Source organism: Pomacea canaliculata, linkage group LG4 (assembly GCF_003073045.1).
Source record: "Pomacea canaliculata isolate SZHN2017 linkage group LG4, ASM307304v1, whole genome shotgun sequence".
Taxonomy (NCBI): domain Eukaryota; kingdom Metazoa; phylum Mollusca; class Gastropoda; order Architaenioglossa; family Ampullariidae; genus Pomacea; species Pomacea canaliculata.
Window position 1 is genome coordinate 30,234,213 of NC_037593.1, and position 23,550 is coordinate 30,257,762.

The 23,550-nt window shown below is 46.9% G+C and overlaps 1 protein-coding gene and 1 long non-coding RNA gene across 2 annotated transcripts in view; one reads left to right on the forward strand and one right to left on the reverse strand.

Annotated features, from left to right (window-relative positions):
- Positions 1–313: 313 nt before the first annotated feature.
- LOC112562153 lies at positions 314–22,123 on the reverse strand. The gene is made up of 3 exons (XR_003098797.1): positions 21,955–22,123; positions 14,510–14,585; positions 314–523 (listed from the first exon to the last, which is right to left on the reverse strand). It is a non-coding gene; the product is annotated as an uncharacterized LOC112562153 (long non-coding RNA).
- Positions 10,166–23,550, forward strand: part of LOC112562151 (E3 ubiquitin-protein ligase ZNRF3-like) — a 44,865-nt gene continuing 31,480 nt past the window's right edge. The window contains exon 1 of the mRNA XM_025235214.1: positions 10,166–11,608. Coding sequence (XP_025090999.1) covers positions 11,336–11,608 — 273 coding nt within the window. The 5' untranslated portion in view covers positions 10,166–11,335. The remainder of the gene's footprint in view (positions 11,609–23,550) is intronic.

Below are 23,550 nucleotides of genomic sequence, written 5' to 3' on the forward strand. Positions count from 1 at the left end.
GGGTGGAACGATGGAAAGTGGGGGGTGGCTACTGTGATCGACGAGATAAGAACCTTGAACCTGTTTGTTATTACTGTTGTGTACAGTATAATATATAGGTATACGCTTGTATTTACGCATGTAAATTGTGGATGTTTTTGGCAAAACTTGTCGTAAACAAACGCCGGTTATTTGCATGCTACATATCAGATCTATGACTTTTCTGAGCGCTTAATTTTCTCGTTAGGGATAAGTTAATAAAAAGAAAAACGACAAAAATATCTTTAAAAAAATGCAACTTATTTGATTTTCAATGATGTCTCACAGTATGTGTACATTGTTAGCACAACTGAATTTTATCCGTGAGTTGGGTTTTTTTTTTTTTTTTTTGTCAGTTGTTATTGTGCCCATGAGGGGGAAGAGATGGGCACCGCCCTGAGAACATGGGGAACTCATGCAAAAAGCATCTTGTTTCACAAGCTATAAACAAATCAGTGTCCTGACCTCACGGACACTTCCTCGTGTTTGTTGATCCCACAGCATCCTGTAAAAACAAAAATAAAAGCTTACAAACAGAGATTTATATAAAACACCTGTTATTGTTGTCAGAAGAAAAAAGTAGCTCTCCCACAGCAATACAAAAATCTTAAATTCTCAACAACCCAAACAAGAAAAAAGAAAGAAAAAAAATAAAGAGAGAAAACAATTGTTAATCCCATACAAGCTTTTCACATTTGGACACACCGCATAACGCCCAAAATAATTCTTTCCATCTCTCTTTCTGACCCTTTTTTTCTCCGACTGGTCTTCCCACTTATCAGCCGCCAGCCCTTCCCCTGGCCCGGCAGTCTGCCAAGCCGATCACTTGAAGTGACTTGAGCAGAACGCCACAACCCGGGTACCTATCAAGTTAATGTACCCGTTAGTCCGATAGTAATCACATACCTTTGCCGTACCCTCTTTGATCTCCCTGTGGTCGGGTGAGGGCTCGACCACAGACTGAGATCAGTTGACAGCGAAAAGCGAGTGGGTGGCGAGCGAGTGAGCAGACGAACAGAGAGAGAGAGAAGGAGGGAGGGAGAGAGAAAGGAAACGAATGTGAAATCAAAGCCGAGGTGGACGCGGGTCACACGGTGCACTGTTGGATGAGGGAAGATTAAGGTGCATCCACACATTACCTGTGAAAGTCTTGCTGCGAGAATATATGTTAACTACTGAGTTGTTTTTGTTTTTTTTTAGGGTTGAGCTCGGTGCAAACTGTTTTCCTCGCGTGATGACCCCCTTGCCCTCAACGCCGTCGCCTCCACCGACCATATCCATTAATATACTTAATTAACATATGGTCACAAAGCTCACATTTCTAACACTGGTTATAACATTGTAAACGTATTTATGTATCTAATGTCCGTTTTTATACATCCTTCCCTGAATGATGGAGCGAAGGATGTTTTCAGGCGTGCATCTCCTGAACGGAGAATAGCGGGCTTTGCTCGAATTTAGGAAACGGTATTTTGCATGGGGTTCCACCCTCTTATTTGAACACAAAATCGCATTCATCATCATCATCATCATCCTCATCATCATTATCAGGCGCGTGCTTTGTTACGTCACTGCACTGTAACTGTTGATGCCAGCTCAGGACCATCTAGGGCGGGTAACCCACGAGGGACAACTCCACGAACCATTACACAACGTCACACCACGAACTTGTATTACTGGACTGCTGGCAGACGATTTTTTTCCAGTTAACTACTACAACGAGGCTGGTGTGTACAGAGCTTCCGGTTTAGTCACATTCATTGTTTAGGCTCGCCGAGACTAACAGCGGAGAGAGACTAAGTGTTGGTCTCGGCAGACAGACAGCAGTCCACCTATACACGTCTGTGGTCACACACTGCTCATGAACTGATTGCTAATTTTGAGATTAGTTTGTATGAAGTCATAACAAAAAACTGTCAGATCTTCTCACTTCACTTTTTACCAAACCAGACACTCAGATATGGAGACTAGTGGAAAATACCAATAATACTCTTCTTCCTTGGGTGATACTACGTGATAATATTTATCAGTTGTAACACCCAGATGGCGAAGACTGAGATTTTGTTAATATTGTTATTGAATCTTTTCCGTGTCATAATGATGATGGCAATGATATTAAAGGTATCAAGAGTCAAAGTCTCTCTCTCTCTCGGTGGCATTGTGGGAGTTGTGGGAGGGAAGATGAAGGCTGGAGGGAAAGTTTTCCAGTCCTGGTTGACCCTTGAACTCTCTCCCCGTGCGAGCACTGGAGATAAGGGCAGGTTATTCACGAGTCACTCAGGTTGATTTGCCGTTCTGTTCCAATTAGTGTTGTAAAATGACAAAGTGGTTCAGCGAGCAAACTCTCGCTCTTTGATCACTCTGGCGAAACCGGTTCCTGCACCAGCGCACCCGGTCACGGGTGGACGGACAGGGAACCCAACTGACTGAGATATATAGGGACGCCAATCAGCAGGGGAAACATTTGCAGAACTACGAGTACGAATGTTGGAAGTGTAACCAAGTGGTGGTCGTGGTGGTGGTGGTGGTGGGTTGATGGTGTGAGTAAGCAAGCGTTCTCCCCCGACCCACTCAACCAGAAGCAGACAAAAAGCCGGCAGGTGTAATAACCTCTACTCCACTGGCTAAGTAGTGCTCCGGGAAACATAAATCGGGGCCAAGGTAAAGACTCCCACAGCCTTGTGGTCACAGCACTCACGAAGTAAGTGGTTTACCGTGTCTAAATTAGAAGGTGGGGCCCTACCCTCTTCTTCCACCTCATTTAGCTCCCTGGTGTATCGGGTACCCATGTCAGGTGGGCAGAGGGAGTGGATTGCTGAATACCTGGAGCTAATGGCGTGCAAACCCCAAGTCAGTTCAATATTCGTGTCACGCAGCTTACTTGTCCTGGGTGTAGACCGGGTACCTGACTCCTTAGATGGGGGTAACGAGAGGGCAGCGAGGTTGAGGAGCACGATTTACCTTTTGACCTTTTCTGAAATGGACAAAAATATTTAATGTAAGCCCCGTTAAGTTCTGATGATGACAAGTTGATGAGAAATCACCAAGATGGCCAAGATGGCTGCTTCCGAATTTACTCATATAGTTTTTCCCGAAAAATCCTCTTGTACTACATCTTAATCAACAAATACACATGTTGATCACTTTCTTCTGTCAACCTATCCGCTTGCTTTTTGTGATGAAAGGCAAAAAGGCAAGTTTCCTTTCCCTGGGTACAGCTTGGGACAAGTGAGACAGTGGCAATGGTTCTCGAGATAAGGCGAACTCAAGAACCCCTGTTTATAGTCACCGAGGAACAGACGAAAAGCTTTTGCAGGCGGCAACCAGTCAATCTTCCTGCTTCCTCTTTATTGCACCACAATCTTCCGAAAGCATATTTAATCTTCGCAGAAACTAAGTACTTTGTGTGGAGAAATTTTCTTTAATCTTTGCGGAACTAAAAGTTTTTAAGACAACAATTGCGGTGTTGTCCTCGTGACAGCCAATCCTGTGTTAAACCTAGTTCTTACTCTTCAAATCCTTCCTCCAAAAACTTTTCTTGGCTCGTTAAAAAGCGGAATGAAAGCGGATAAAGAAACTATAATCCCCGGATGCTTAGAGAATAGAATTGCATCAGAAAAAGTTGAGTGGGAAGGCCGTTGACGAGAGACTGAGAAGTGGGTGTCTGTGGAACAAGACAGAGAGAGGGTGGATGGAAGTGAATCTCTGGATCTGGTCCTACTTCTTCTTTTCTATTGCGTGGTGTGAAGACAGTGAAAAAAGATTCTCAGTCAAGCCGGCCATTTGCAGGTGCACCATCACACCTGAACAGCAAGTTGATTATAAGGCCTCACGGGTACAGACTGGTCCTCTTGTTCATGTTGCCTGCTTCACACCGGAAGACCAACTGAGGTGAACTGCTTTGGTGGGTTTCTTGCAAAATAAATTGAGATTTTTCTTTTTCCCGATGGTTTGTAAAAGCCTTGCAGGGGGAGAGGGTCGGGTGTGATAGAAGTAAGGAAGGTTTTGTCAAAGAAACATTCATCAGTCAAGAGGAAACCAGTGGATCGTTTAGCTGGAAATTGAAAGCAGTGAGTGAAAATTCTCTTGCCTCTTGTAAGAATAATGTGGTCGACAGTCCAGACCTTCTGTTGGTTTGAATAACTTGACAAACGCTACAATTTTTTCCCTCACTCACACCCACGATCAACCAACATTAACAATACATACACTCAAGTACAAAAACAAAAGATGTAAACATCCTGCTCCCAACTTATTTCTGTTGACAATCTTTACAAAATATTATATTTGTAGCAACAGATTTAGAACAGTAGTGTTATGCATGTTTGTATGTATGACAACACTTAACGGTCCTCACAGTAAACGAACTAAAGTCAGCATCAAAACAGGAAAGAAAGAAAAACTAGCGAAGTGTAGAGGTATCTCCTCCTCTGTGCGGGCTTCGGTTCTAATTTATCAGCAGCACAGACGGTGGGAAGGTGAAATAAATGATGGCTGACAAGACGGACGTGACAGTGGAGCCCCGCCGTAGCCCCGCCGTAGTGTGGGGACACTTCACACCACTCACTGAAACTAAAGACATGCGGAAACCAAGTCCGGCAACTGAATATAGGCGCTAGGGGGAGAAATGGGGAGATAATTTATAGGTTGACGCTCTGGGAGTTGGCGCTGTTGGGGAGAGAGTTATGTCGTCTGTGCTACCTGTGTGCGTGTGGTAGGCGTGAGCTTCGTTTGTTTTCAAACAGCGACAACAGAAACCGATTTTCATTGAGACACCGTTGGTGTGTACCATAGGGAGGGCTGCACTCACCTGTAACCCACTCTTGCTGAGATGGAGTCAGGAGCCTCGTTATCCCCTCAGAACAATTACCAACCAGATTATCGGGAACGCAAATATCCTGCGTCCAGACTGGACATTTCGCTCAGCTGGAACTTCCACCCGGGGTAGTAGCACTTCTAGGTGATGTTCCCCCTTAATTAAAACATATACTTTTCCTCCTTCCAATTAATCAGGCTGTGGGGAAAGGGGCAGCTAATGCGTGCACCGTGTTTGATCTGACACCTGGGCCGAGCCGACCACAGCCCCTCCAGCTTTTGTCAAGCAGTTAGAGGCAGTTAGGTGGGAGAGGGTGGAGGGGAAGAGGAGGACTATCAGAAACAGACCTGCTATAGATGGACTGTAGACTTGTTCAATCACGGACCTGCTTCTGATTCGGCAAGCGAAGACAAAGAACATGAGTTTGCAATAACAAACTTGCTAACAAATCCTCTAAACCCATCTCTCTCTCTCTCAGAGGGTGGGGCTGTGAGGCAGACAGTGCCAGCGAGGACTGTCATAAAAGCCTTCTGCCCCTGTGGAGAAGCGGACCAAACACCAAAGATTTTTTTCTTTTCTTTTTCTTCTTTTTTTTTTTTTTTTGCAATCCTGTTTACCAACAAGAAGACACGAAGGTCTGGTCGCCAAACACCTCGGTAGATGTCAAGCTTTGGGCATCAGACCTTCACCGCAGAGGATATGTGATGCAGCCAGTCGAACGCAGAAGAATTATAACATATAATTGAATTATATATCTAAAGAAAAATAATTTTCTAAGTCTAGAATTGTATATAAGATGAATTTCATCATAATTTAGATAAATATTTCGGGGATTTACCAAATTTTCTCTGTGATGTTATCGAACGAATTCTAAAATTATGCAGCTCATTTTGTAATAGAATGTATTTTATAAAAAAACCAAAAAGAAGGAAATATAAACGTTCCTCAGCTGTGTGGTGGATCGAGGAAATGTAAAGAGAGGAACTCAGACCTGTCAAGTTCTGTTTTCTTCCAATCATTCATTCTTTCTCTCTATACGTGGATGCTACATGCAGTGGAAGCGAGCCACAGCTAACGATAAACACGATCTTTCACAGCCTCCGAGAGGAATGGAGAGCAGGTGAGGGTTGGGGCGGGGGAGGTAGTAGGAGGGGAAGGGGTTGAGGCCGAGGACTCCGCAAATTGCACTTTGTTGAGCGTGCGAGAGGCTTGAACTTCGAGTGCTGACCGCGAGGCTTGAGTTGGGCGAAAGATGAAAGGATTTCGTCGGCTCGCGAATTTTTTTTTTCCTCCCTCGCTGTGTTCCACGCTAGTCGGTTCAAACCGGAAGTGAACGTTAATTGCCGCTGTTCCTGTTCCTCTGGCTGCGTGAGGTATCGGGCCATTCCCACGATTCCGCTGCTCATTTCTCTCCTCTCCATCCCTCCTGTTTCTCCTTCCCCCTCATTCCCTAGTTGTTTACTTTTTCTGTCCACCTGTCCACAACGCGATTGGCTGATTGGATGATGACGAGCATGAGTATGACGTCATGGTCTTGCAGGGAAAGTGCTTCCACCTCACGACTGGCTCTCGATTCGTTAGGTCTCTTCGTCCTCACGCTTCTTATTCACATCAGGGGAATAACTACTAATTAATAGTCACAGAGGCAGTTCTCGTCCTTCAAACTTTTATTATTCATTGAAGAACAACGCACGTGCCAGTGTTGGTCATTTGTATATTCTTCCAGTCTAAATCAAAGTTTAACCCTTAACTCTTTTATTTCTAGGGGTTGATGGGATTGTTTTACACGGTTGAAAGACAATAAGCTATTTACAGTCAGTATCTGCGGCACATGAACCGGGAAGACATGTGGTGCCTGGTTCGTTCAGTTGATGAAAAGGTCTCCAGCGGGGATTTTGTAGTAAGTGGGTGGCAAGTGGTGATGACCACGAACTTCCAGTGCCCGCCACTTAGCAGCTACGTGGCTTACTTAACACTTCTCTTACTGTGTCTTCTACAAAATGTTCAAGTCTTTCAAACTGTCGGGGACCCGGGAAGATTTGATTCCCTGGCGCCAAAACCACTCAGTACGTCACTGTGACATCACAGCATGGGATTCGCTCGCCCCGGGCGACAAACCCACTCGATTACTGTGACACCCCGGAGTAAAGAGTCTTCTTAAAGTGGTCAAGCCTGTGAACTGGTTGAGTAGGTTTTGGCAAAGATGCGTGAAAACAATAAGAAATCAGTCCAATGATGTTGTGGAGCACTTGCAAAGTCTCTACATTAGTGTTGTTGTTGTTGTTGTTGTTTTATTGGTCGCCATGTTTTCTATGCTTCCACTCCGCTCTTCTTTGCTTCACATCAAAGTCGTTTGTTGAAGTTTGTGTATTTTCGTGACTTCTACACTAAAGGAGGAAAAACATTATTCTCTCTGGTACTTGTGACTATTTCTGACACACTTCAGCAAGGCGTGAGTTCGGGTATGTAGTACTAACATCTAGTCACCGAAATCTGAACCCACCCAGCCACCTCCACCCCAAGTAAAGACCACAGACACGTGACTTGTTGTATGGCGGAGGCGGGAGTCGATCACACTGTATATTGAGGAATGTTCTGGTAGAACTGTGTATGAAGGATTGTTGGCCACAGACAAGGACATCAACAACACCATACGCCAAGGATGAATCAGACCCTGAGGAGGATTTGGCGCCTCTTTCCAAACAATTCACACACGACAAAGACTCAGTGGAGAGATAACGAGGAGATTAAAGTAAAACTTCACTTTGAAAGCTCTCGCCGCACACAGAGGGAGGGGCACAAGTGGCTGGGAGGGAAGGAGGCAGGCTTACTGTTGCGATAAAGAGTCCGTCTTCAGACCAGTGGAAGGAGGGAAGGAAGAGGTTTCAAGATTGTCTAAGCTACATTCGTCCTGAGCCTGTATTTACGAATCAAGAAAAGTTTCAAAAGATAAGTCGGTGGATTGGGACTCGCCATCATCCTTACTGAAACAACTTATGACCAGGACTGACGAGCAAAGTCGTCGTCGCTGACATCGGTGAGGCAGTCGACACGAACTGGAAGAGGTGGTCAACAGTTTGAAGTACTTCAGAGCCACCCTCACCAAGGATGGCACTGCAATCCTTTATACCATTAAGGTGACATACATTATAAACATGATTCTAAAATATTTCCCTGAGATCAAACAGAAGATGTCCCACACCCCATAAAAACTAAGATGACCTTTCATGAAAGGTCACAGTTCAGGCTAAGTTTCAACGACCCAAATCTTCTCCAACTGTGCCAGTAAAAAAAAAAATCCCTGCTGATTACGGACTGTTTCAGAAGCGAGAATCGATCCGAGGGCCCAGTCCATCATGGCTGCCAGACACTTGTTGTGTGGCCTGCATTTTTAACGGTGTTTGCAGGTCGTTAGCGTTGGCTTGTCGCTGCTGTGTCACGCCACTGGTCCCCACAGACCTGCTACACGGCAACCCGGCTTTTCCTCCCCACACGATTGTTTCCTGCAAAATCCTAGTCATCACTCATTGGAAGAGTTCGATAAGCCCATATTCTTGCTCCTATTCATCATCATCATCATCCTCATCCTGTTGCCCTGATTGGCTACATCATGCACCTGACACAGACCGTTCACACTGAATTTATTTTTAAAAAATCGCATATTTTGCTGGGTTTATTAAATTTGAAAGACATTTACTCCTCCATTGGCTTATCTGTCCCTCGGGGAGTAGACATGGAGATGCATAGTAAAGTGGACAGTGCATGGAGTTATGCACACGCACGCACACCTTCTAACACACGGTCTAAAAGCGTTGGTTTATACATTCGATATTGTCTACAATACTTTCATGCTCAGTCTTAACATCCTCGCCACAAGACTACCACCCGTTTCTGACATCATCCTCCACAACGGTGACACCCAGATGCGCCGCATCCCTCCCTCCGTGACCTGGCCGCCCGTGACACGTGACACAGGTCAGCGAAAGTCGTGACACGTGGGCGCCAAAAGGTTGTTAGTGTGACACTTCTAGTGTGACAGGCTAGCATGAGGTCTGATTGTGACATCATCTTGGGATGCGTGACGTGCAGGGTGACATGGAGCGCGAGCTGTCAATGATGCGACAACCATGATGTCACTGTGCGCATGCGCGTAAGATCTTTCAGAAAATTCTCTGAGGTGAAAAGTTCAAACATTTGTAGTCAAAGAAACTTTCATAGTCTAAAAATTCTTACAGGAAGGAACCTACAGCGAAGGTTAAACATCACGGGGGAGGGGGGGAAAGGGCAAGTAAACAAAAGTTGTGGCCGCCGCCGGCGACACCTCCCTGTGTTCGTTATCACACCACCCCCCCCACCCGTACACCACCCCCATCAGGTCCGGACGATACGCAAGCGACAGGTTATCTCCGCAAGGGTTCTAATTTACACAAGCCGCCCCATCCTACAGCTAGCTTGTTATGCAAGGTTCTGTCTACCCCTCGCTGGCCTCGTCCACCGCCACCTTGCTACAAGATCAAAAGAAAAGATTTCCACTTCCTGCCAACCGGAAGGAACCTTGCCGAAGAACTACCTCCAGCCCCTTGATCACCCGGTCAGACTGGGAAGTTCTCCTCCATGCCTCCAGCTGGCAACCCTCCTCCCACCCTTCGATTAGATGAACCTGGCAGCTGCACTGATCCTCCCTCAAACCTCTCTCTCTCTCCCCCACCTCAACCTCCGAACACGTACACGTGAGTGAAGCCACACGGTGTACAAGGCGAAGATCAGTTTGCGGCGCCCTCCAAACTGCATGGTTTCCTCACTTCACGTGTGGAGTAGGCCTCTCCTGGCGGTCGTTTGCTATCGTCCCAAACCCTCGTTATCAGCTCGGCCGCCCCTGCCGCTACCAAAACCTAGCGACAAAGACCTGTGTGTGTATATAGATATGTGTGCGTGTGTGTGTGTGAGAGAGAAGCGCGCGCTTGCTGGCCCTGAGTACGTAGTACGCTCCATCCCCTCCCCCCTTTTTTTTCTCTTCTCTCTCTCGTTCCCTCTTGTTCCCTGGCGTTTCCTTTTACAGGGTGAACGTAAATAATCCCATATCTGGGTCAGCTCCACAGGGGACCGACTTCATTCATTCATGGACCTTTTGCGCAGCGCGTGCGCACAGAAAGACCGCTTGCGCACGTAGGTTCCCACCTCTGTGTGAGTGGAACTAACTCTTCGAGCTCGCAGCCACCCGACCCCATCCCTCCCCTACCCCATAAAAAAAAAAAGTTGAAGAAAAGAACATACAGCAATCACGCGAAAACTCGTTGGAATTAGCAATACGTGGGGCCAGATGCGTACAAAACGGGTGTAAGGGGTGGATGGGTGGAAAGGTAGGTGCGAACAATAGTAAACTCGGCGTACAGGCTATTTCGAGACGCACTGGCAAGCGTTGGAGAGTGCGCGCCGAAGCCCGCCTTAGAGCTTCACAGGAGATGCCGTCGCCGTGTGTGTGTGTGGAGGTGGTGGTGGTGGTAGTGGTGGTGGAGGAGGCGGGGATGGGGGACAGCTCGGCTCGCAGGGTGGCGGTGAATGGCTGGCTGGGAGGAGGAGCATAAATTATTCACCGGGAGGCGGGGGAAAAGCCCTCGCCAGTCACGTGACCCTGGCCAGAGGTCTTTGAAGCGTGCCGCGCTAGAGACGGGTTTAGTTGACAGCAAGCCTTTGGCCGGGCGTGTGTGTGTGTGCGCGCGCGCGCCCGTGTGTGTGTAGTAGTTGTAGTCGCAGACCAAGGGCTCCCGAGACGCTAGAGGAGGAGGAGGGTTCGTGGTGTGTTCGGCTTTCTCACCGTTCATCCCCCCCGCTGCTCCACCACCACCAGCCCTTGGTGCATCCTCCGCCCTTTTCGGAGTACTAACGTGCAGTCACCGCCGACCCTTGTAGTAGCACCGTGCTGTACTGCGACTTGTGTGTGTGCCGGCGACTACCACCACCTTCTGTCGACAGCTGCGGCAGGTTTGTGAAGTGGCCTGCTGTGGCTACTGTTGTTGGAGGCGGTGGTGGTGATGGTGTTTACGCTTGTGGAGTCGACGATGTTGCCCGTTGTGGGATGTGTCGTCGTGCTGGCTGCAGTGTGTTCTTCTGACGGCCACTGCGGATAGGGAAGCCAGCGCTGTCCAGTTGGATGTGTACTGTGCTGCTGCTGCTGCTGTGATCGCCGAGTGAAACAACCGCACGCCTTCCACACAAACAAACACACAAACACACAAACATACACTCAGCGTCGTGAAGGTGTTCTTCACTGTCGTCCTCCTAGTCACACCCACCTCTACCACCATCTCAAAACCCCAACCACCACCAACCAAAGTGTCTGCCTCGACGGCAGCTGGTGTGGTGGCCAGCACAACAACGACACCCCCACCAACAAGAACAACGTGCGACGAGCGGCAGGCCGCGGCGGCTGAGGATGCGGCGGCGACGCCGCGCCCAGGATGCTAGGGACAGGGATGCTACCGCAGCCGCTTACCGCGCACCATGCCCCGTTTAGGCGGCGCGGCTGCCACTACGCCCGGAGCGCGGAGGTCGAGCTGCCGCGGAGGTGGATCGCCGCTGGTGAGGGTGGTGGTGGTGGTGTTGTTGTTGTTGCTGGTGTCGACGAGTCCGGCCAAGGCCATGGAGCTGGCGATCCTGGAGACTGTGTTGTACACCCCGGTCCACAACGGCGACTACGTCACGCAGTCCTACAAGCTGACCGGCCTCTTCTCACCTTCTGGGACCGCCGTCAGTGCCGAGGGTCGCATCATACAGGTGGGTCAGCGCGGACACCATAACGTGAGAACAACGCTACACACGCGCGCGCTACACTCGTTCTTTCTCATTGTCTGTCTTCACTCTGTACATCATCACTAACCTCACCACACTACACAAGTCATCTCACTCACCTGTCATCATGTATTATAAGCTGTCATATTACTACTTAATTCGTTTATTATCTTTTAAATGTAATTTATATCTATTTGTATAAAAATATGTACATTTGACGAGGGTCCACTGCTCGCCGAACTGACCTCGAAAGGCAGAGTCATGCCAGAACCTTCATTTCTAGTGTTGAGAACAGAAAATATGGGTGAAAAACTGGAAATCCCCACGGACTGGATTTTTTTCTTCCTTTAATCGACTTTGTATATGCAGGGCTTTATATGTCCATCACTCACACTCATGGACATCATCACACGTCACCAACAGTCTCAGACTTTATTGATATGGAGGTTGGATGGGTGTGCTGGGCACTAGTGACACGAATGCTCGTTGTGTTTGAAAGTAGTTCTCATCATTGTACCCTGGTGAAGCCGAGGACTGCTGGGGTCGGTGTTATTCTTACGATAGTCGCCGCGCGGAGACAGAGAAGAGAACAGAGGAGGGTTGTATGTTCAGTCTCTCCGATCTGTTTGTTTCTTCTCGTGTCACGGTATTGTAGCCACTAGACAAACACGTGGTGGAAACTCGATGCTATTCTTGAGATTAGCCTGGGTGCACGATTGTGTGTGTGTGGGTGTGTGTGTGACTGACTCTCACTCACTCTCGGGTCTCCGTGTAGCAGATTTGTATCGTTCATCGCCGAGGTCTCTAACCACCCCACCCATCACGTGCTCTGTACTGAGCTGAACGCGGATCACACTGATGTCATCCATCTGTAATGGGCTTTAGCTGGCCGTCGTGCGAGCCCTTTGACCCCCGACCTGTGTACATTTGTTTTGTTCAACATCCTCCCTCCTCCCTAAATTACCCTCCACAGTCATCTAGCCGTCTGCCATCACTTGACTCCAGGCTCTTTCACCCCGCTCTTCCCCCCCATGAGGCTACTGGGTGCACTTTCTCTCCTAACTCGCTCCCTCCATCCTTGTCTAGCCACCACCGCATGAGCTTCTCGACTCATTGAGTCGTGTGATGTACTCGAACTTCTCAACTCACTGAGTCGTGTTGTAAACTTAAGTTTATCTCTTGTGTTGCCGCCAACCATTATTCAGTTTTCTGCTTTTCTTTCTGTCCTCTTCCTCTCACTGTAGAGTGTAGGTCTTTTCACAAACACATGCAAACGAGTGCATGTCCCACACCATAGTTTAATCATAACAACAGTCGTGTTTATAAAAAGACTTATTCAAAGTCTTTGCTTAGATGTTAATATGTTGCAAGCATTAGCTCTTGTCATCCTCTATAACTTTATTTATGTCATGTTTTTATATTGAATTGCATTGTTGTCTGTGTTGTACTGTCTCTGTGTCGCACCCAGCAATGTGTCTTCATGGTCTGGTATTGGGTTAGGGTTACACTTGTTGGGTAGTGGAGGGTTTGCCTACCGAGGTCATAGAATCTGAGATCCGAGACGAAGGACGATGATATACCAACCTTTCGGCATTCACGGGGTTCGTTTCCAGGAGTAGGGCAACCCCAGATTTTTTTCACAATAGGAATATTACCTGAGGTTTACAACTACTTCCTCTACCCAAGTGTCTACTTGTGGGTGTCCATCTTTTCCTTATTGGTCAAACTCCGGTCTATGTTCTTCAGTGACTTCGCCTCTCTAAACCATCTTGTCGAGTTTGGCTTCAGTGTCACTGTAGCTGTCAGGCTTGAACAAGGCATCATCACAGAGGTTGGTAGTAAACTTCGCCAGTTACTAACCGAAAAGATGACAGGAAAGGTAGTGACCAATGATTCCTGGATGTACAGACCACCAGATAGATGTGCGGACAAGAGAAATGTCGAAGTTCGCGGATGGACTGCATCACCTGAAACAGTTCCGTCGAGGTCTAGCCACCCGTCAGTTCCGGCGAGAAGGTAACAGTAACCAGCTCAGCCTCCTTTTCGATCAAGACTAATTTATCGGGTGTGGGCGTGAGAAAGGGAAGTCTGTCAAAGATCTCAACACCCCCCATCACCCCCCCGGGGGGGATTTCTCGGTATGCTGTCCGGGACAAGTGGTCAATTGACCGCGACCTTTCCGGACGACCACTTAATTTATCTTGTTGTCGGTCGTCGATGTACAAGGTCTCCCTGCTGTGTATTGACGCAGGAAGAAAGGGTGAGTCGTGCTCATGTCACATTGCGAGAGGATGGGCGGCGTCGGTTACCGACAAACCCACACCTCCACCACCCCATCCTCACCAGCCAAGGGGATGGGAATAACCGACTTTTGGAGAAGGGACAAAAGAGATCGCCGACTGCCCACTCCTACTGACCTTGGCCGTTGGCGGCCTCGGCAAGTTGCGGCATTGTTCTGGTGGAGGGCTGACACGTGTGGAGCGCTGTTCGCGGGTCAGGGCAGTTGCCACTCAGCAGGAACAGCTGTGAAAATGGGTGTGGGCAGGGGTCTGGCCATGGGTCGTAAATAACAAGAGGCACTGATGGCATCTGGCAACCCCCTTGACAGATTAACGGTACTGACTCTGACCCCTTCCCCTGTCGGTAGAGAGAGAGAGGAAGAATGAGAGAAAAAACAGTTTGAACAAGCAGACGACTGCAAGAAAGATAAGAACAGATTTGCTCATCAATGTGCATTAACTTAGTTAATAGATTTTTTAAAAATCTTCGAAATTATTTGATCGACAGTCTTAAGCAAAGTTCACGATATTTTACCACAAACGTGATTGTTTTCTGTGAAAAATCGGGTGAAATGATTTCCTACCCCGATCAGTGAGCTATACTTACCCAACCACTACTTGGACATCACGAATCAGTTGTCACTAGACTGTCATGTCTGTTCCTGGCAACAGCTCGTGTTATTCTGCAATTTAAGCGAAGTGTTACATTAAAAGAGGAGCAGGTAAAATCAGTCATCTCACCCTCTACTCTACTCGTGCTTACCTGTAGGGTATATCGACATAATCGAGTGCCATCAAGATTGTGCAGTCATTTCCCTACAACACCCTGTGAAATGTTTTAAGCAGTCGAGGTGCATCCGGTCTTGGCTTGTTTAATTGTTACCCAGTTCTTCATTTTGACCACCACCTGTACCACCAGAAGAGATTTGCGCCAGACCCACCCGTAATAACACCCGCATAATTGTTATATCGCCTTACACCAGGTTGTGAGAGCATTCTGACTTTTGACATGGCAGTGCACTCATTGCACCCATCATACAGCCTCCCCTTCCTCCCCACCCCCACAACTCACCCACCACCACCACTACCACCACCGACCCCGCCAGCGGCAAGGAGAGACAATGGGCTGCACGCCCCTGATCAAAAGGCCCACGCGGGGCCCGGGCCCTCGCCGAGTGGGGCCAGGCCGGCGCGAGCCCGCCTTTGACGCAGCCGCTGATCAAAGGCGCACAGGATACAGCAGTCTCCGTGTTGTGTGACACCGGGTCACCGCCAGCCTATCAGTCATCCCTCTTACCAGCCCCGGGTCTGGGAAGACGGAACCCGAGCCTTCTCCCCAACCACACACCCCCACCAGTCTCAATTCAGTCCCTTCCCCCTTCCTTCCTAATTTAAAAAAAAAGTCCACTCCACTGGCTTCCTATCAAACGTTCACATGAAAACACTCACCTTGGCTTGGGTTGTTACCGCACAACAAACCGCTGGATTCACCAGGTGAATTTGGAGCTAATGGAGGAAAGAAAGGTGTATCTTCTAATATAGCTTAGCTGCGTTGGAATACACCTGACCATAACATGTTCACTGCCCTCACTTAGAAATTATTGTCAAGTCTTATTTATTTTCATGTAACAACTACTTCAGACTATCCCCAGACAGCACAAAAAAGGTAAAGTTGATGACCTTCCACCCATCCATTTCTTTGTAAAATTATTTGAAATAAATTTTGCTCCCAATTCAAGCCAATCAAAACATAATCAAAAGCGAAAACATAATTAAGTCCAGATGTGAGCCTCAACGAATTGCTCATTACTGCATCAAACATAATTACTCAGCCGCAAGAGTTTTTTTTAACCTTTTGTCTTCAAAGAGATTTTCCAAGCTGCTGGATGATTGCCCATGTGTTGCATGTTTAAATTAAAAAGGCAACAAAGATGAATGTGCTAATTATAGAGCAATATGCTTGCTGAGTTATCAGGAAACTTTTTAAAGATCCATTTACTCTCTACACTTTTTGTGCTAAAAACATTCACTTACCAGTTCAGTCAGGGTTTATTCAGGGTCAGTCAGTTTATAATCATCTTGTCTTTACAATTAAAAAGATTACTGTACAGGTTTTCATTCTTGCTATTTTTATAGTGTCTGTCATAAAAAAAGCTTTTGGTATATGAGGGAAGCTGTTACATTGTTGACGCAGCTACTTGACTGATTGCCTCGGAGATGTACTATTGAAGGATGAAAAATTTCCTGCAGGGGCCTCCACTCCAAGGCTTTGATTTAGGCCCCTTTTTTGGCTTTGATTTACATTAATGATATTGTTACTGACCTACAGTCAAACATCTGATTATTTGCTGACAATACCAGCTTAGTTCTCGGCATGAGTGATTTTTTTCTTAGGCACGAACTTCTGCAATCTGATCATAATAGCGAGGTACCGAAAGTTAAATTTAATGAAGGAAAAATGGAATTACTAAACTTCAAACAAGGCTTTAACCACCCACAGAAACATCTTTGCCTTTTGCTTTCAAATAATTGTAGTAGATGGGACGTGGAAGTCAATTACATTGCTAGAGAAATCTCTGTTACTTAGCTTTCTCAAGCAGTGTGAACATTGAAAGCATTCTGTACAATGTACACGTCTTTTATTTTAAGCATTTTGGATTATGCTGATGTCATTTGGGATGGCTGTAGACAACTAATAAGTCGTTAATAGTGAGTCAGTTGAACACTTTTTATTACGATGTCCACTTAACAATATCATTGCAGCCCAATGCTCCTCGAGGAGTAGCAAGGACTAAACTAAACTAACAATAATATTTGTGACATTAATAAACTGTCCTCTCAGATACATTTAGAGATTAATTTGCTTCTGTTTGGCCATCTGGGATTGAACTCTTTTTTTTTTTTTTTTTTTTTTTTGCAATTCTTTCTTTCTATCGACAAATAATTCAAGTGATCTATGTACACAGCACAAAATTTGAAGTGCTCTGTTGTTTTAGACTAATACATTAAGGTATCATTAACTGCTTGTTGAGATTCTGATTTCGCTTTGTCACTAAACATGCCCTCACTTCATATTAGCCTTTTTTACCTCTAGTACTCTTAATCTTGTGCTGCTGTTATTTATTATTCTCTCCGTGTATTTGTTAAGTACCCATTTATGGGGAAGCATGTTCTTGCGGGGTGACCATATACTAAAGCGTGATGTTCTAAAGATAAATAAAACTGATATTAAAAGTAATGATACAATGGAATGTGTTGCACGCTTGGTATTGCAAAAGCTATCCCTACTCCCAGTTATCACTCGGTTGGAGCCCAGACTAAGCTCATAGCTTGCTCGATAGCGGAATTAAAAATTAAGTTATGGTGGCTTCTCATCGACAGAAGGTAGAACTGGCCTTCCATGAACCGATAAGCTAACTTGTCTGCTTTTGTGGATGGCTTGCTGCACGAAGCTGCTAAACCCACAGACACTTCCTGCTGTGGTGGTGTGTTCTGTAATGTGATGTTGCTGTGCTCTCCCACTGCATGAATCAGATACCCGGGGTGGTGGAGATGGTCTAAGCTTCTATTTTTTAAAATCCATTGTAGTGTCACAATGTAGAAAACATTGTAGTCATTGTGTAGAGGACATCCTCCTGGATGCTGCGGTAGGGTTGTGAGGTAAAACAAATAATATTAGCCAGGATGTAATTGTGAAGGCTATGTGACTATTTCACTCTGCCTCTGTATGATTGGGTATTTGTAGATTGTAATAATCTAGCCGCACTTTTGTTTCCTGTAAAAAAAAAAAATCCGCTTGAATTGCTGCTAATGTGGTTTTATGGACAGGTGCACGTCCACACACACACACACTCACGCAGGTAGTCTGTAAGAGGATGTACATTACAGGTATTACTCGGCATTACTCAAATGACACATTCCATCGTTATCACACAGAAATAACGATGAGCCGATACTGAGACAGCTTCTGAAGACTGTAAAGCTGGTTGTAAAAGCATGTCCTTACAGTTTGTTTGCCTTCATATGAGGTTTAATTTGGGTTTTACGATCTTTCCGGCTACAAGGAGCACATTTTAACAGATGTGACACTGATCGGGCAAATCCAGGCAGTGAGGGATATTGAAAGTTAGGTATGACAGTGAGTTTGGGGAATGCTTTGAAATTAATCCACTTAAAAGGCGGTTTTCTTTTAAAACTGCCGGAGGTATCCATTACCACAGCAGGTTTTCTCCTTCCTTTCAATTCAAGCGCAATAAAGATAAGGAGCAGAATGCACAAGCTTTGTGCTTGATGGGTGCAGTGCCTGGTGTGTGGATGGCAAAGGGACAGTGGTTTCAATGTTTGGCACCCAACAGCCGGGTACCCTGCCCCATATCCCTCCCGCTGCCCTCCCAGGCGTGACGCAAGGTTACAGCGGCGGTCATTTGCAAAGCCAGTGACCTGTAACCCTTTGTACAGTTCCTGCTGTTGTGGTCAGGTGGTGATGATGGTTGGACCCCACCCACAGACCCAGCGGCCTCCGCTCCTTGTGTTTTTGTGCCACAGGTTTTTGGAATTGGGGGGCAGCTATCGGTGGAGGGAGTAGCTATGAGGGGGAGTAGCTATGGCGGGACCCTCATGTTTTTTTGAGCTGCAGTGTGAAGAGAATTATTCTTCTTTCACACTTTTGTCGACAGAAAATACTTTTTAAGATTGCGAAGATCTTAACAGGTTTACGACCCTAGCTAGCTAATCTTTCACATTGTTTTTTTTCTCTTTTTCCTGGATGGCTTAATTTTTTGTTGATTATACTTTTATCATACTCATATAAAAATAAATACCTTTTGGCTCCCTGTCTGCCCATCTTGGATCCCCAAACTAATGGGAGAGGGAGTTCATGGATTCTCAAAATACTTCGTTTTTTTTCATTTAGTGAAAAGAAATCGAAGTAAATATCTGAGAGAGGAAAAAGGAGGGGGGGGTGGTGCAAATATTTATTGCCACTTCAACAGAGATAGATGGCTGAGGAGAAGGAAGAGAATAACTGACTAGACCGAGAAACTGTTTTCAGGAAAATGCAGAAACAAGAAAATTCTTTCAAAGTGGTTTGGCACAAACATGAACTGATACCACATCCCGAGAGGAGATCCGAACCCGGGATTTTACAGTCTTCGCTGGTGTCAGTTGAGCTACCGGGTATCCGTTTATGTTTATTTATTTTTGCGGGATTAGACAAAGACAAAGAAAAGGCCAAGTGTGTGTGTGTGGGCAAGGTGGGCGGATATATATCGTTCGCGCAATGTTTCCCTCCCCTGAGGTCTCTCTCTCATTCCATGCAGTGGCATCAGCCCTCGTTTGCACGTCGCCAGGAGGGTGTAGAGGGAGGGATGGTGGGGGAGACGTTTTGTGTGATCGAGCCTGGGTGGCATCTTTGTCGAGGCGGTCAGAATTGTTTGCCGCGCGCCGGAGGCCGTCGCCGTCGCTTGGTCGGTTGGTCGGTCGGCTGTCTGGCTGCACGTCGTCGCTGCACTGGGCGTGCGTGGTCTTTTGTTGACAGCGCGGGAGGTGCACGGGGAGACAGTCCCTGATTAGGGCCGCCGCTCTCCTCCGCTGTCGCCGGCGTGCTTGGAAGGAGGTTGGTGGTGGTGGTGGTGGGGGTGAGCTGTAGGGAGGTTGGAGACCGGGAACATGGTGCATGGCTATTGTCCTGCTGGTATTCGGCCTATAGGGCTAAACGTTACCTGCCTGAGAGGGAGACCACGATGTAGATCGGGGAGTTGCAGCTTCCGGAAGCAGGGAAGAGGAGAATGTGGAGCCTTCAGACTTCGAAAACAGTTTAATGTGTGTAGAGAATATATCTAGGTCCATGCTTCATTAAATCATCGCCTGATGCCTAATCTCATCTGCTACGTCGTTATTACGTCGTGCATACGTCCTACTGGACGACTAGTCCACGGAATCGTACGATGTTGGTGGCCTGCGAGTAGCCTTATTATTTACGAGTACTTACATCAACACTACCGTCGCCAGATTGCCAACACCTACCACGACAAGATGGAAGGTGGTGGTGGTGGTGGGAGTAAAGACATGGGCACTGGAAGGACGGGTAGAAGCGATCCATCACCCTCAAAGCTCTTTATGATTTACTCCCCCCTCTTTCACTGCGCGCCGACCGAAGGCGCCACCATGGAAGAGTATGACAGGTCCCCGGGCGCTTCCTACCACAAGAAAAACACTGGTAGGGAGGGAGCGGCTCCCACCTCCCCCACCGTGCTTTCACCCCTTTTGTTTCGCATACCTGGAGCACCTAGAAGATGCACATGTTTAGATGAGAAGCCCCGGATTATCGTGTTCTGCGTAGGGCTAAATACCAGGGAGGGCGCAGAAAGGGAAGTTTTATTTCTCCCCCCGCCTGACCCTTAGCCTCTGGCACATGCCTGCTGACACCGCCACCTGCTTTGCACCGGTCTTGGCTAGAGACACAAGACCTTCCATAGAGACACGTGCTAGGTCTTGGCTACAGACACATGCAAGGTCTTCCATGTACATGTCCATGGGACTGAGGAGTTGTGAAGCATGGTGACGGATGTCTTCAGTACGTCACACACATTGGCACTGTCCTCATCTTTGTCACTGACACCCCCTTCTCCCCCACATCCACCCGACTGACAGTTTATGTTCCATTGACAACCATTCTAGCCTAAAGTTCTTAGTGCGAAATTCCTCGTTGAAGGAGAGGGGATTGGTTGTACACAGACAAGGTATTAGTCTCGATCAACAATGGAAGCACCCGGGGTGGACTGTTGTCATTAGTTTGAGCTTGGCAGACAGGTTTCTAGCACTCGCCACTTGCCCCGCTTGGTGTTAGTGTTTATAAGTGGTTCGGAAGTAGGAACGGTTCATGCTTTGATGGTTGTAACCACTGGAGTGAGAGGCACTAGGTTCAGATCTTGTCTGGGGATCCATGTCACCTGTTCGCAGGGCTGACTGAGATTTTCTCCGGATTCCTCACCAACCCTCCATCATCTCTCTTCCCCATGTACGAAATCATCTCGGAGTAGGAGCACTTTCGTAATAAGCCACAAGGAAGAAAGCTGAATAAGGAACAGAAAACAGTCCGAGTTAGATGTCTCAAGTTTGGGGTGGGTGTCACGTGACAGTTTACAGACTGCTGCACACGACTGACACAGGTAGGGACGTAGTGAAGTTTCTGGTGTGGACACAGCACAGGATGAAGCGACCGACTGTAAACTGTCCCCGCACCTTGTATACAGACAGGGGACCGACCTTCTGCCGCGTTATCAGCGGGGTTTGAAAGTAGGTTAGCGCCCTACTTTCCCCTCGTGCGGACTTCCGCCCTCGCCAAGCTGTGAAGCGCGGGTCTTTTGAGTTAAACGATTAACGAACGAACACACAGATGTCCTTTACTTAGAATGGCACCACACTTACGAGCCACCTCCACCTGGTTTTGGTTGGTTGGTTTGTTTGATAGGTGGCTCAATTCGAATTGTAATTGGAAGGAGGTAATGGAGAGAAGAAAGTCAAAATACCATGGCAAAAAAAAAAATCAGTCAACCCAGTGATCAAGCATTTTATTACTGAAAGAGACATGTTTCCTGAGACTGGAATAGAACCCCTGACTTAACGATCCTCTCAGGACAAACAAGCTTTAATTAATCATCAGCCCAAGCTTCTCGGTCGCCATTTTGAGGCCGCCATTGTCTCCAGTGTCCAAGCTCAAGGAGGTCGACAACAAACTCCTGTCATTCAGGATTGTGGTGACATGCCGACAACCACAACGGACGATGAGAAAGAAGGTGCTGGATGCCTCCATTTTCCAACTATAGGTAACTATTTCGCATGTCAGAGAGAGAAAGAGATTGTGCCAGGGAGACCCACAAGTCCCTAGAAATATTTCTGGTAGATTACAGACCCCGGGTGACAGGAACGCCGGCGATTTTTCCACCCTTCCACTCGGTTCCACTCATCTGACAATTATGATGACAGATTGGGATGCGGCGCTCACAGATTACTGTTTTTTTCCCAACCCACCACAACAAACGGACGACTTACCAGCTTTTGGTTTCATCACCGCTGAATATCAAATAACCATGGCCACTGGTGTACCGCAGCCTGCAAGGTGCGCGCGCATCCTGGTCGTCTGCTTATCTTGCGGCCGCCATGACTGGCGGCTTTATCGCTCCTCGCCCAGGTTTGTTTCCGCGGATAATGCCACTTTATTTTGCAGGAGAGGAAGGCAGGACAATGCTTACAGAGTTTCGTTTCTGGGTAAATAATGCGAGAAATTCCTTCCAAGTTTACACCTCGGTCCTTTTGACACATTAATACTGGAGCAGGGAGGTCTCGTTGCCCATGGCCGCCATTTTGGGGAGTTGGTTGGTTTATTGTGTGAGAGAGATGTTGAACGAGGGTAGAGGCTAGAAGTCTGTTGAGGACCGAATTAACTACGTAATGTGAAATAATGTCAGTGTGATAAATAACATTAAAGTCGTGGATGGTTGCTGGACCTTGCCACGCATTAAAATGCGAATTGAAATTCATTCAACTTGTCCAATGCGCGAAAACTGAAATCAAACACACGGCAAAATTTTTCAGTTATTTCTCTGAAATTAACTTTTTTTAATTTGGATTTGAATATTTAGTCATCCGAGTAAATAGCCTTATAATCAATGCATACCGTGAGGATGAAAAGGAGAGCAAATGACAGGTTTGTCCATCGTTTGCTAACTGGGTGTGGGTGGGGTATTTAGACGAGGGTCCACTTTGATGCTTTGTAACCAGTATTACAGGCATGTTAACTTTTCATCAAGAACATCGCCTTGTCCTCTAATCCATTTCCTGCCGTATCGTCAACCCAGTGGAGTTGTCAATGATGGCTAAAGCCTTTAATCAACAGGATCGTCTGTTGAAGAACTGCTCCATCTGCACGGCACCTAGCAGCCATAGCCAGGCAGCATAGAGACCTCGGCAGAACCTTCTTTGGAACCCTGTCTCGTGTGAAGGGTTGCTTGCTTCGTCTGCAGCTGTGCTCGTCCTCTAGCTTGTAGACCACCGGGACTACATTTCGTCCAGCTTCTCCTCACCACCTTCCATCATTCAGAAGAGATGGGGGTTCTTGGTTTCAGAAGTTCAGCATCCCCCGCTAGAGGCCAGAATATTTTACAATGCACGATTGACAGGTCATCCGTCAACCACGGGGAGGGGGCTAACCCCCAAGACTAACCCCCCCTTCCTACTCCCTTGCCCACAAACAACTCAGCTCCTACCAAACAGGCGCAAGATAAATTGACTGCCACTTTTTCATCGTTCCTGCGAGTAAAGGATATCAGATGTTTAATGATGATTTTATTTTATTTACCAACCCTTTACCTTCACCATCACTGGTCTGACAAATTTTCACACCTGACAAAATTATGTGAAATTAACTCTGGATCAAAAGTGACGGTTGTATCATGTTCTCCAAAAAGATTTTTTATTTTAGACAGATACACGGTTTGTGTGTCTCTTGCATGCTATCTGTCAAAACTTGTCGTGGCACGATTTTCCTTTTTTATTCCTTTTTTTCTTTCCTCAAAACGTAAGATCAACATTCTACAATTACTCGGATAATAAAAATTGGCGCTGAAGTCCGTCCAGTCCAATGGACCT